General features: G+C 36.7%; 1 protein-coding gene across 2 annotated transcripts in view; it reads left to right on the top strand.

Moving 5' to 3' along the window:
* Positions 1-7625: 7625 nt before the first annotated feature.
* vstm4b (V-set and transmembrane domain containing 4b) overlaps positions 7626-12199 on the top strand; it is a 41705-nt gene continuing 37131 nt past the window's right edge. For both annotated transcript variants that reach the window (XM_060939496.1, XM_060939497.1), the window contains exons 1-2: positions 7626-7789; positions 9072-9470. In XM_060939496.1, the coding sequence (XP_060795479.1) occupies positions 7738-7789; positions 9072-9470 (451 nt within the window). In that variant the 5' untranslated portion in view covers positions 7626-7737. The remainder of the gene's footprint in view (positions 7790-9071; positions 9471-12199) is intronic.

The following is a 12199-nucleotide window of genomic DNA, read 5'->3' on the forward strand; positions in this document are numbered from 1 at the left end:
AGTCCCATGCGGATTTGCAAGTGCTGTATTGTAAGAGATCAGCTTACATTTCGATTTCATTCATTACATACGGTTTCTACCAGCTTTTTTAGTTTGTATATATTTTCATTGTAAATAAAGTGTAAATATAGTGTTGTCAAGTTTGCCATCTTAGTTCCAGAAATTTCGTTTATTTGAGTGACTGAACTTGAACTTGAGGGGGCTAGTCAGCTAGCAAGAAAGCTGCACATGGATGCCAAGCATTGCTGATTTAATTTTGGCGAAGCCATTTGCCAGTCTTCCTTTCGAGGAAAAAATTAAAATTAAAGAGCAGGGTAGACCAATACCTCAAATTGACTTGGTGAAAAAGGTAGGGAATAATACTCGTTCCTTTCAGCTCTCCTGGTACGAGAAAGTGAATTGGCTAACAGCAAGTGACCCACATCAACAACAGTAAATAGGCTACTTTAGTAATATGTCATGGATGGACCAAAAATATAGAATCTATTTAAAATGTTTATGCTGAGTATATTATATTGGAATATATATTTTTCTGGATATGAATTAAACACAGCTACAATTTGGAAAACATTTTTAAACAAAAACACAGCCGAGAACATTTCACACTACAGACCTGGATTAAAAGTGAAGGGTTATCAAAATTGTCAATAAAACATTTCTCAGTCAAAATAAGTAAAATATAGGGAAAGTGTCATTGAATGAAATGTGTGGCACCCAGCTCTACTGCTGAGGTTCCTGACAAAGAGCTGCTTTCAATAATGATCAATTTTTAAACAACATGCCACAATTTTAAAATATAAAATGTTAAAATATACCCCCCTCCCCCCAACACCACCATCATGTATATTGGACAGTAGGCTAATGGGCCAAAAGAACCTGTTATTTCACAGTTTGTGACGCTGCCAACAATCAGCCAGATCAGAGGCAAGAGTATGGGCAAAATTGATGTGTTTTTTCTTTTAAAATCTGGAAATATCGTAACCGACCAGCCTCCCCTGTTTGAAAGACTACCAGCCGCCACTGGTGCACTGATAACAAGCCAGATGGTCCCTCTCCTCTTTAGCTTGGAGGATATTTTGTCGATTTCTAAAAAAAAAAAAAAATTCTACTTTTGATTCGTCAGACCTGAGGACAATTTTCCACTTTGCCTCAGTCCATTGTAAAAAAGTTCAGGCCCAGAGAAGGTGGCAGTGTTTCTAGATATTGTTTATATCTGGTTTTAACTTGCATTTGTGGATGCAGTAATGAACTGTTTTCACAGACGATGGTTTTCTGAAGTGTTCCTGAGGTCATACAGTGATTTCCACGACAGACACGGGTCTGCTTTTAATGCAGTGTCGCCTGAGGGCCTGAAGATCACAGGCATCCAATGTCAGTTTTCAGCCTTGTCGCTTGCATACAGAGATTTCTCCAGATTCTCTGAATCTTTTAATGATATTATGTACCATAGATGATGTGATCCCCAAATCCTTTGCAATTTTACATTGAGGAACATTATTCTTAAATTGTTGCATTGTTTGCCCATGCAGTTTTTCGACAGAGCGGTGAACCCCTCCCCATCTTTACTTCTGAGAGACTCAGCCTCCTGGAATGGTGTTTTAATATCTAATTGTGTTACTGACCTGTTGCTAATTAACCTTATTAGTTTTTTTGTTTGTTTATATGTTTGTTTGTTTGTTTTATCATTAGAAACTTTTTCAGTCTTTTGTTGCTCCTGTCCCAAATTTTCTGAAATGTGTTGACATTAAATTCAAAATGAGCATATATTTTTCAAAAAACAATAAAATCTCAGTTTCAACATTTGATATGTTGTCTTAGTACTATTTTCCATGAACTATAGGGCTTCCATAATTTGCAAAACTTCACAGTCTGTTTTTATTTGTTTTACACAGTGTCCGAACTTATTATTTTTTAAATTGGGGTATTATTATTATTATTATTATTATTATTATTCATGTAAATACAACTGATTTTGTTTTAGAGCACTGTCTAACTGGTAAAATATTCAATATGTGATATTAGATGTCCCAAAACCCTTGTGTATTCTGACTTTGCCTAGACAATTAGCTTAACATGTTAGGTTTATATAAGCCTTTATGAAGTTTTTAGATCTTTTTTTAATAAATGCAAATAATTTGCATACACATATTTCACATAAAAGACACAAAAAGTGATTTAACTGCAGTGACATTTAATTCCTATAATAGTCCTCAATATGAGACTAAAGTTATGAAAGTTGGAAAACATACTTTGAAAGAAAATTCAGTCACATAAGCATTAGTCTTTCCCAAAAAATAAATAAATTATTATTATTAATAAAACAGTGTGTACTGCATTACCATTACTTCTGTCATCATTAATCCTGTCTTATTTAAAGAACTATGGTCTAAGCTTTATTTGACCATTTACTCTTTTAGGTTTTTACACTTTTGGAAGCTGAAGAAATGGCATTCCCAAAAGGACAGTACATGACTTTATAGATTTACTGTAATATCATACATTATCCAGAAGAGGGCAGTTTACACTCTTAAATGCAGACCCTCAGCATATCATGCAAGACTTGTATCATGCAAATCTGGTGAAATGTTTAGATTGATCCATTTTTATTCAAAGTGATGTGAAGGTGTGGGAAGAAGTAGAAAAAGTAACAGCAGCACAACAGCTGGATTATGTCCGAGGACATGGTTTACTTGCTTCAGTGGATAATCTCACCTGCACAATGAAGACATACTGTAGATGTAGGCCTCTGGTTTGCTCATTAGGGATCTAAATCTACATCTGGATTTATTTATTTATTTATTTATTTATTTATTTATTTTTGTAAAATTGCTTTGTGACAAACTCTATTGTTAAAAGTGCTACACAAATACAATTCACTTGAAATGAAAGAGAATTTATGTTGGCTAGATATGCACACATAAAAACAGTCATGGTGACAGAGCTTCCCATGCATTGAGCTGCAATAGTTTCAGGGGTTTATTTGTATTTCTGATGAAAAGCAGAGATAGAAAGATACAGCCACGTGGGTTTCCTCTGAGTGCTCCGGTTTCCCCCACAGTCCAAAGACATGCAGGTTAGGTTAACTGGTGATTCTAAATTGACCGTAGGTGTGAATGTGAGTGTGAATGGTTGTCTGTGTCTATGTGCCAGCCCTGTGATGACCTGGTGACTTGTCAAGGGTGTACCCCGCCTTTCGCCCGTAGTCAGCTGGGATAGGCTCCAGCTTGCCTGCGACCCTGTAGAATAGGATAAAGCGGCTACAGATAATGAGATGAGATGAGATGAGAAAGATACAGTCTAATAAAAGTATTAGAACAGCAAGGCCAACACTTTTGTTTTTTCTAAACACTGAAGAAGCTTGGGTTTGAAATCAAAAGATGACTGAGACGCTTCATCAAGATTTTAGCTTTCTTTCCTGATATTTCCATCTAGATGTGTTAAACAACTTAGTAGATGGCACCTTTGTTGGCAGACCACCCAATTTTTGGGGTGAGCAAAACATTAGAACAGATTATCTCAAAGTTAATAAACATAATTGGTTCTTTATCTCTTGCTTGCAATAACTGTAACAAGTCTGTAACACACTGACATCACTAAACTGTTACATTCCTCTTTTATTATGCTTTTTCAGGCTTGTACCACAGCTTCATTCAGTTGTTGTTTGTTTTGGGAGTTTCTCTCTTCAGTCTTCTCTTCAGAAGACGAAATTATGCTCAATTGGGTTAGTGGCTGGTGATTGACTTGGCTGATCTAAAACCTTCCAGTTTTACCCCTTGATGAAGTCCTTTGTTGTGTTCGCACTGTTTTGGGCCATTGTCTTGCTGCATGAAAAGTTCCTCAAAATTAGTTTGGATGTATTTGTCTATAAATTGGTAAATAGAATGTTTCTGTAGACTTCTGAATTCCTTCTGTTACCATCATGAGTTACATCATCAATAAAGATTATGAGCCTGTTCTAGAAGCATCCATGCAAATCCAAGTCATGACACTACCTTCATAGTGCTTGATTGATGAGCTTATATGTTTTGGATCATGAGCAGATGCTTTCTTTCTACACATTTTGGTCTTTCCATCATGTTGGTAGAGGTTAATCTTGGTTCCAGACCTTTTGTGGCTCATCTCTGGATTTCTTTGTGAATTCCAATCTGGCTTTCCAGTTCTTAGAGCTGATAAATGGCTTGCATCTTGTTGTGTCTCAAAATCTTCTTTGAATGGTGGGTTGTGACATGTGGACATTGATGGTGACATTTCTGACTTCTTTTTTGGCTTCACATCTCCAACAATGTTTCTGTCATTAAATGTTGTTTTCCTTGGTCGATCTGTTTGATGTCTGGTTGTTAGAAGTACAGTAGTTTATTTCTTTTTCAGGACATTCCAAATTGTTGTATTGGTTATGCCAATTTGAGCCCTTGTTTAGTGGCTCAGATCAGTTTTCCCTCTTTTCTCCACTTCAAAATATCTTGCTTTTCTCCCATAGACAGCTCTCTGGTCTTCTTGAGGTAGTTATCCTTTTTAACCACAAGTGCAGACTTCACTGAAAAATCCAGAGCTCAAACAAAGAGTAGATATTCAAAGTTTTAATTGTTTAAACAATTGATTTAACAGGTTACACCTGGGCAACAAGAAACCTTGAACTGTCAGGCATGTGTTCCAATATTTTTGATCACTCAAAAATGGGTGGTTTGAAACAAAATAGGCCACTTTCTAAGTTGTTTAACACATCTAGATGTAAATATCAGAAAATTAAATCTGACATTCTGATCTTTCATCTTATATTCATCTTTTGATCTCAAAATTAAATGTCTTCAGTGTATCCATGTAAATTGACAAATTTCCAAGGGTTACTAATTGATGTGAGAAGCTAAACTGAAGTTCAAACATATAGTCATGTTTTGGATCATCTGCAGTGGTTTAACAGTTTAACCAGCCACAGAACTGGGTAATTCCATGATGTACATTTAAAAACATGTATGTAAAGTAAAGTAAAGTTGAAAGACATTTTAAATATAGGTAAAGTTTACTTCACAACAACATATGTACTGTAAATATTTCTGTTAAATTATTAAAACATTAATAAAACATTTACAGCACCTAGTAAACAGCATTTTTGCTTGCTCCAGCCCACTATAACTACAACCCCAATTGCAACATAGTTGGGATGCTTTGTAAACTGGAAATAAAAACAGAATGCGGTAATTTGCAAATCATGAAAACCCTATATTTAATTGAAAATAGGACAAAGACAAAATATCAAATGTTGAAACTGAGAAATTGTATTTTTTTTTAAATATATGCTCATTTTGAATTTGATGTCAGCAACATGTTTCAAAAAGTTGGGACGGAGCGTATTTAACACTGTGTTGCATCACCTCTACTTTTAACAACACTGTAAAAGTTTGGGAACTGAGGAGACCAATTGCTGTAGTCCTGAAAGACAAATGTTGTCCCATTCTTGCCTGATATACAATTTCAGTTGTTCAACACTTCAGGGTCTCCTTTGTCATATTTTAAGCTTCATAATGCACCAAATGTTTGAAATGGGAGACAGGTCTGGACTGCAGGCAGCCCACTTTAGCACCCGAACTCTTTTAGTATGGAGCCATGCAGTTTTAATATGTGCAGAAAGCTGTTTGGCATTGTCTTGCTGAAAGAAGGAAGGCCTTCCCTGAAACAGATTTTGTCTGGATGGCAGCATGTTGCTCTGAAACATATATATATATATATATATATATATATATATATATATATATATATATATATATATATGTCTTCCCAGATGTACAAGCTACTCATGTCATGTGCACTAATGCACCCTCATACCATCACAGATGCTGGCTTTTGAACTGTGCACTGATAACAATCCAGATGGTCCCTCTCCTCTTTAGCCTGGAAGATGTTTTGTCCATGATTTCTAAAAAGAATTTCTACTTTTATTTCGTCAGAGCTCGTGACAATTTTCCACTTCGCCTCAGTCCATCATGAAAGAGCTCAGGCCCAGAGAAGGTGGCAGTGTTTCTGGATATTGTTTATATCTGGTTTTAATTTGCATTTGTGGATGCAGTAATGAATTGTTTTCACAGACGATGGTTTTATGAAGTGTTCTTGAGCCCATATAGTGATTTCCATTACAGACGTGTCTGCTTTTAATGCAGTGTCACCTGAGGGCCTGAAGATCACAGGCATCCAATGTTTTCAGTTTTCAGCCTTGTCTCTTGCATACAGAGATTTCTTCAGATTCTCTGAATCTTTACATGATATTATGTACCATAGATAATGTAATCCCCAAATTCTTTGCAATTTTACATTGAGGAATGTAATTCTTAAATTGTTGCATTTTTTGCCCATGCAGTCTTTCACAGATTGGTGAACCCCTCCCCATTTTTACTTCTGAGGCACTCAGCCTCTCTTAGATGCTCTTTTTAGCATCACACTTTTTTTTTTTCAGTTTTTTGTTGCCCCGTCCCAGCTTTTCTGAAACAGGTTGCTGACCTCAAATTCAAAATGAGCACATACTGTATTTTTCAAAAAATGATAATTTCTCAGTTTCAACATTTAATATGTTGTCTTTGCACTATTTTCAATGAAATATAGGGTTTCAATGATTTGTAAATCTTCACATTCTGTTTTTATTTGTTTTACACAGTGTCCCGACTTTTTTTGGAATTGGGGTTGTACACTTTACCTTAATGAGTAAAGCTTTTCCATGAGTCATCCAGAATAGGTTTAAGAGTTAGTTCCCACAACATTCACTCAAGCCAACATGCATCGTCTGAATTTCTTGAAGAATGTGGGAATTTAAAAAAAAGTTCGATGACGTGATATTGACTGATCATGTCACTTTCCAAGTATAGCCATGTTATGCAAATTATAGATTGAAAGTAAAATATGATTTTTTTTATTGTAAATCATTAGAATGGCCTTAATGCTCTTGGCATAAATGTTAGTCAACCAAACTTTTTCAATGCTAATTTAAAAAAAAAGCTTCTGATTAAAAAAAGAAAAAGAAAAAAACTCTAAGTTCCTTTACTGATTTAAAATAAAATCCCTCCATTGTCAGCAAATAAACCTTCTAAAAATGAGATTGTTGTCAGAGATGGGTTAATACATTTTTTAATGGTTAATTGCATGATTTATTAGACTCAACATTGAAAAATTTAAATAGAAACAAAGCTTTTTTTTTTAAGAGTTACAAGGGCTAAATGGAACTACAATCATGGAATCACCACAGAGGATGACGATTGCCTGGTCAAAGAGCCAATAGATGCAATCTGATCTTCCTTATATTATAAAGTACGTTAACAAGCCTATAAGATGCACAGTCTGGAGGTTACTATAATATATTCTGTGAAGACAAGCTGGTCATGGACACTGATGGTAGTAGCAAAGCTGAACTGAGCTTCAACTCTGTGCCTGGACTGGTCTCCAAAACCAGAAGTAAAGTAGCCTTTAACTAAACTGCAGTGCCAGTGAAAGTCATTGAGGGTTACTGAGTACAGCAGTCTGTGTGTGTGTGTGTGTGTGTGTGTGAGAGAGAGAGAGAGAGAGAGAGAGCCTGCATCTGAGTCCTAAGAGGAGGAGCAAGGGAGTACACTAAGAAGAAACAGAACATGCCCTGACTCAGGTTTCAGAGTGGAAAAGGGAGAAAAGAAAGGAGACTAGACAGACGCCTTTCTGTGGCGACACTGAACTTTTTCTTTTTTTTTTCTTTTTTTTTAATGGAGTTATTCAGACTGGAGAATGAAGATCTGTGCAGGGTTAACAGTTTTCCTGACTAGTGTTTTTTTCAGAGGTAAGCAAATTATCTTATTATATGCAATAAACACGTGTGCTAGAGTATGTAATAATGTTAGCTATGTTAAATATCATTGATTAAACACAGCATGCACTGTTAAATAAGCCCTTAATAAATTAACTAAACCTTTTGAGATTGTTAGTTTTATTGTATGGATATACCAGAAGCTGTCAAAATAAGGAAACTTAAATTTGAACTTCACCGAAACTCGTGAGACATAAAATCATCATGGTAAAACAGTTCCAATTTAGAAATGCAAAACTTATTCACTTATTAAAACCCTTCAAAAACATGAGCAGTGCCACAGAAAGACTTTCTTAGAACAGAAAGAGAGTCTCCTTCTGTTGACTTTGTTGTGGCGTGTGACTCCTCCCTAACCAGAATCCTGTATTTACCACAATGTAGCTCACATGCATGAGCCAAAACTGTACTCGTGTAGGTAGATGTATGTGTATCAGTTACTATATACAGCATCAGACCATTATAGAGTCCTGTAGAGTCCTGTGTTTGGTTCTTTGACTCTAAGGAAAGTGCTTACTGTCTGTGGAATATTTCACTTGTGAAAAAAGAAAGCCAGATGTTTGAGCTGATCCACAATACATTAGACAGCAATGACACTGTGAAACCATTACTATTTATTCACAAAGATTATGTGTCTGACATCCAAAAAAAACAATGTCTATATGGTTCACCAATTTGGGTTCGTCAAGTAGCCATGTTTCTGTATCTAGAATACATTGCTTTAGAACAATAATAAATGTTGAACAATGTCAGATTACAAATAAATAAAATGCCTGATTTTTATTATTCAGAAAATATGGTTATTTTCCCTCTGGTAAAGAACAACTAGAAGGGAATTTAATATTCAACAGCTTTGAAAGGTTAAGAGAATTTCTAAAACGTTGAACAAGGTAAATGTGAATCATGGTGTTAAAACTGTGGTAGTGAAATCAAATAATGTCATGTGAATATGTTCTGAAGAAGATGTGAATAAAATAGACAGAAATTAAAAAGCTCTCTATGTCACTGTTTTTGCTGAAAAATATATCTTATTGTAATCTTTATGAACTAAGCCCAAGGGTTGTTTGTTTGTTTGTTCAAATAGGCCTAAAAATGTTTTACAATATTGAGGGTTTTTTTTCTTTTCTCTATAATTGTCTGGCATTTGTACCCAAAGTTTGTATGCACAACTTTTCATAAGATTTTTTATAAGATGGACAGAAACATCCACCTTAACTAAGCTACTACCTAACCTACCTAAAGTTTTCTGTATCTCTAGATGTTTGCACAGCCATTAATGCCACGGTCACTCCATCTCCGTTCCTGGTGGCAGTTGAGGGAGAGAATGTTACTCTATCATGTCAGGTGACCCAGCAGCACAAATCAGACACTGCTCTTGTGCTACGCTGGCTTTTCCATCCTGCGTATGGAGGAGACGAGCAGCTCCTTGCCAAAGTGAACATGAGGAGGGCTAAATTCTATGGAAACTACACAAAGAGCTTCCCCAAACCCAAGATTAAGTTGATAGTAGTGAAGCAGGGAAAGACCTACAACCTCTTGATCATCAACATTACAAGAAATGACAGAGGCTTGTACAGCTGCAAAGTACAGGAGTTTAAGAAGCATCAGAACAGATGGAAATCATCTGCCAATTTCACAGCAGCTACAGAACTTAAAGGTAATACCTTGGAGTAACATTTAATCATTTCACAAACACATTTAAACATGACAATCTGTTTTAAGCATATAGCTGAGGAGATCAGGGCCATGCTGAAGAACCTAAGTGTGACATGCCTTGTAGTTTGAACTTGCAAGCTTTGGGCCACTAACCTTCAGGTGCTTTCCCATGTACAATGTTTAGTCCATCTGAAATGAACCTTAATGTTGTTTCCCCCTTGGTATGGTTCTTTAGGGAGGTGACAACACAGCAATCACACTCTGGTGATGACTTACACAACCAGTCAGAGAGTGTCTGAATAAGGTAGTCTCAATCCGCTTCCAAGCAAACTATAAATTGCAGTGAGAAAACAATTTGACTCTGGATTGACTCATTTGCTGGAAGTGAAGCAAGCATAACATATATTTTGGTTTGTGGGCAGCATTCTTTGAAGATATGAGCTACTTACTTCTCTTTGTTCATTCCCTGATGATTTTTTTATTATTATTTCTATGTGTACTTAGCACATATACTTTGCACACAGTTTCTGTACCTTATGATAATGTATTCAGACAGACAGACAGACAGACAGACAGACAGACAGACAACTTTACTGATCCTGATGGAAATGGCATTTCTGAATAAATATTCTGAAGAATTTTCCAAGGACATTTTCATGTTTTATTTTTATTCTACCTGCTAGAGTATTAGCCTACATTAGTCTCCAGTATTAGCCAAAGTAAAGTATAAAATAGCCATTTTCTCCTTCTCATTATGGCCCATTACATTATATAGTCCACGACAATATAGACCTGTGAATTGACATACCTATGACCCATTACACATTGGGAGTTGCTTAGTTATTTACCATCTATAGAGAGGCCACAACTGTGCAATTGTCTGAATTAGAAAAAAAAAACTTTATTCCAATATTCATTTATTTTCTTAGTAGATTCCCATTCAAGAGAAATGTGATGTCAAAGTCAAGTTATATAAATATCCATCCATCCATTATCTATAGCCGCTTATCCTGTTCTACAGGGTCGCAGGCAAGCTGAAGCCTATCCCAGCTAACTATGGGCGAGAGGTGGGGTACACCCTGGACAAGTTACCAGGTTATTGCAGGGCTGACACGAGACAAACAACCATTCACACCTACAGTACGGTCAATTTAGAGTCACCAATTAGCCTTACCTGCATGTCTTTGGACTGTGGGGGAAACCAGAGCAAACCCATGCAGACATGGGGAGAACATGCAAACACCACACAGAAAGGCCCTCGCCGGCCGCTGGGCTTGAACCCAGGACCTTCTTGCTGTGATGCGACAGTGCACTACACCACATATATATGTATGTCTGTCTGTCTGTCTGTCTGTGTGTTTCAGCTTTCTGCTTTGGTTTAGGCTTCTAAATTGAGTTAGAGTTTATTCAGTCACAAAACTTGGAGGGCAAATCAACAATGGCACCAGACAAAATAAGCCTGATTGCTGAAGTGTAACAAAACAACATTGAAGGAGAGCAAGGAAGGGAATGTGAATGTGATAGATTAGCCATCAAGCCAACTAGTATCAAGTGCAATGTCATCCATGATAAAGCTTTCTAGATTTTTAGATGCCATATTAAATAAATTTGGAGTTAATCTGAGTTTAAAATACTTTAATGTCAACACTCACAATACTTTTGAATTTTCAATCAACCTACATGAGTTATAGTGATTATATATATATATATATATATATATATATATATATATATATATATATATATATATATATATATATATATATATGAGTGTGTGTGTCTCATCATCTCTAGCCGCTTTATCCTTCTACAGGGTCGCAGGCAAGCTGGAGCCTATCCCAGCTGACTACGGGCGAAAGGCGGGGTACACCCTGGACAAGTCGCCAGGTCATCACAGGGCTGACACATAGACACAGACAACCATTCACACTCACACCTACGGTCAATTTAGAGTCACCAGTTAACCTAACCTGCATGTCTTTGGACTGTGGGGGAAACCGGAGCACCCGGAGGAAACCCACGCGGACACGGGGAGAACATGCAAACTCCGCACAGAAAGGCCCTCGCCGGCCCCGGGGCTCGAACCAGGACCTTCTTGCTGTGAGGCGACAGCGCTAACTACTACACCACCGTGCCGCCTGTGTGTGTGTGTGTATATGTATGTATTAGTTCTTAATCCACAAACCATAACACTATTGAATGATCTATTCTGATTGGTCAGAATCAATTCACATCAGGCTGCATCACATTGAGTTTTATTCCCTCATTTATTAATTAGCATAGTAGGCAACCTGTAACAATTAGAAAAACCTCTTTATTCATGTTGTGTAGCTGAAATTAACAATGGTTAAGCATATTGAAACAACAGCAAAGATGTACCATGCATGAACTTTGAGAAAGCCAGGTCAGCTCTTGTAATTAAACAGTCACATGAAAATGATCTGACCCTGCAAGTATTGTCAGGAAGCCATGGAGGTTGTAAGTAGCTTTGTGTTTTTTTGTGTAGGAGAATTTGCTGTGGTGTAGAGGATGTGGTCAGGACTTAAGTACATAGTAGCAGAGAGAGTGGAGGAAAGCCCAACAGTGTTTGTAGACAGGATAACAACATACGAGGGAAGCATTCTGTGGAAGACATGCAGGAAGTAGCTCTAGATCCACTGAAGGCTGAATGATCTAAACAATATCTTTTTTTGAGATCTACATTTTGGTTGACCATTTGTGGGCTGGATA

Source organism: Neoarius graeffei, chromosome 14 (genome assembly GCF_027579695.1).
Source record: "Neoarius graeffei isolate fNeoGra1 chromosome 14, fNeoGra1.pri, whole genome shotgun sequence".
Lineage (NCBI taxonomy): Eukaryota > Metazoa > Chordata > Actinopteri > Siluriformes > Ariidae > Neoarius > Neoarius graeffei.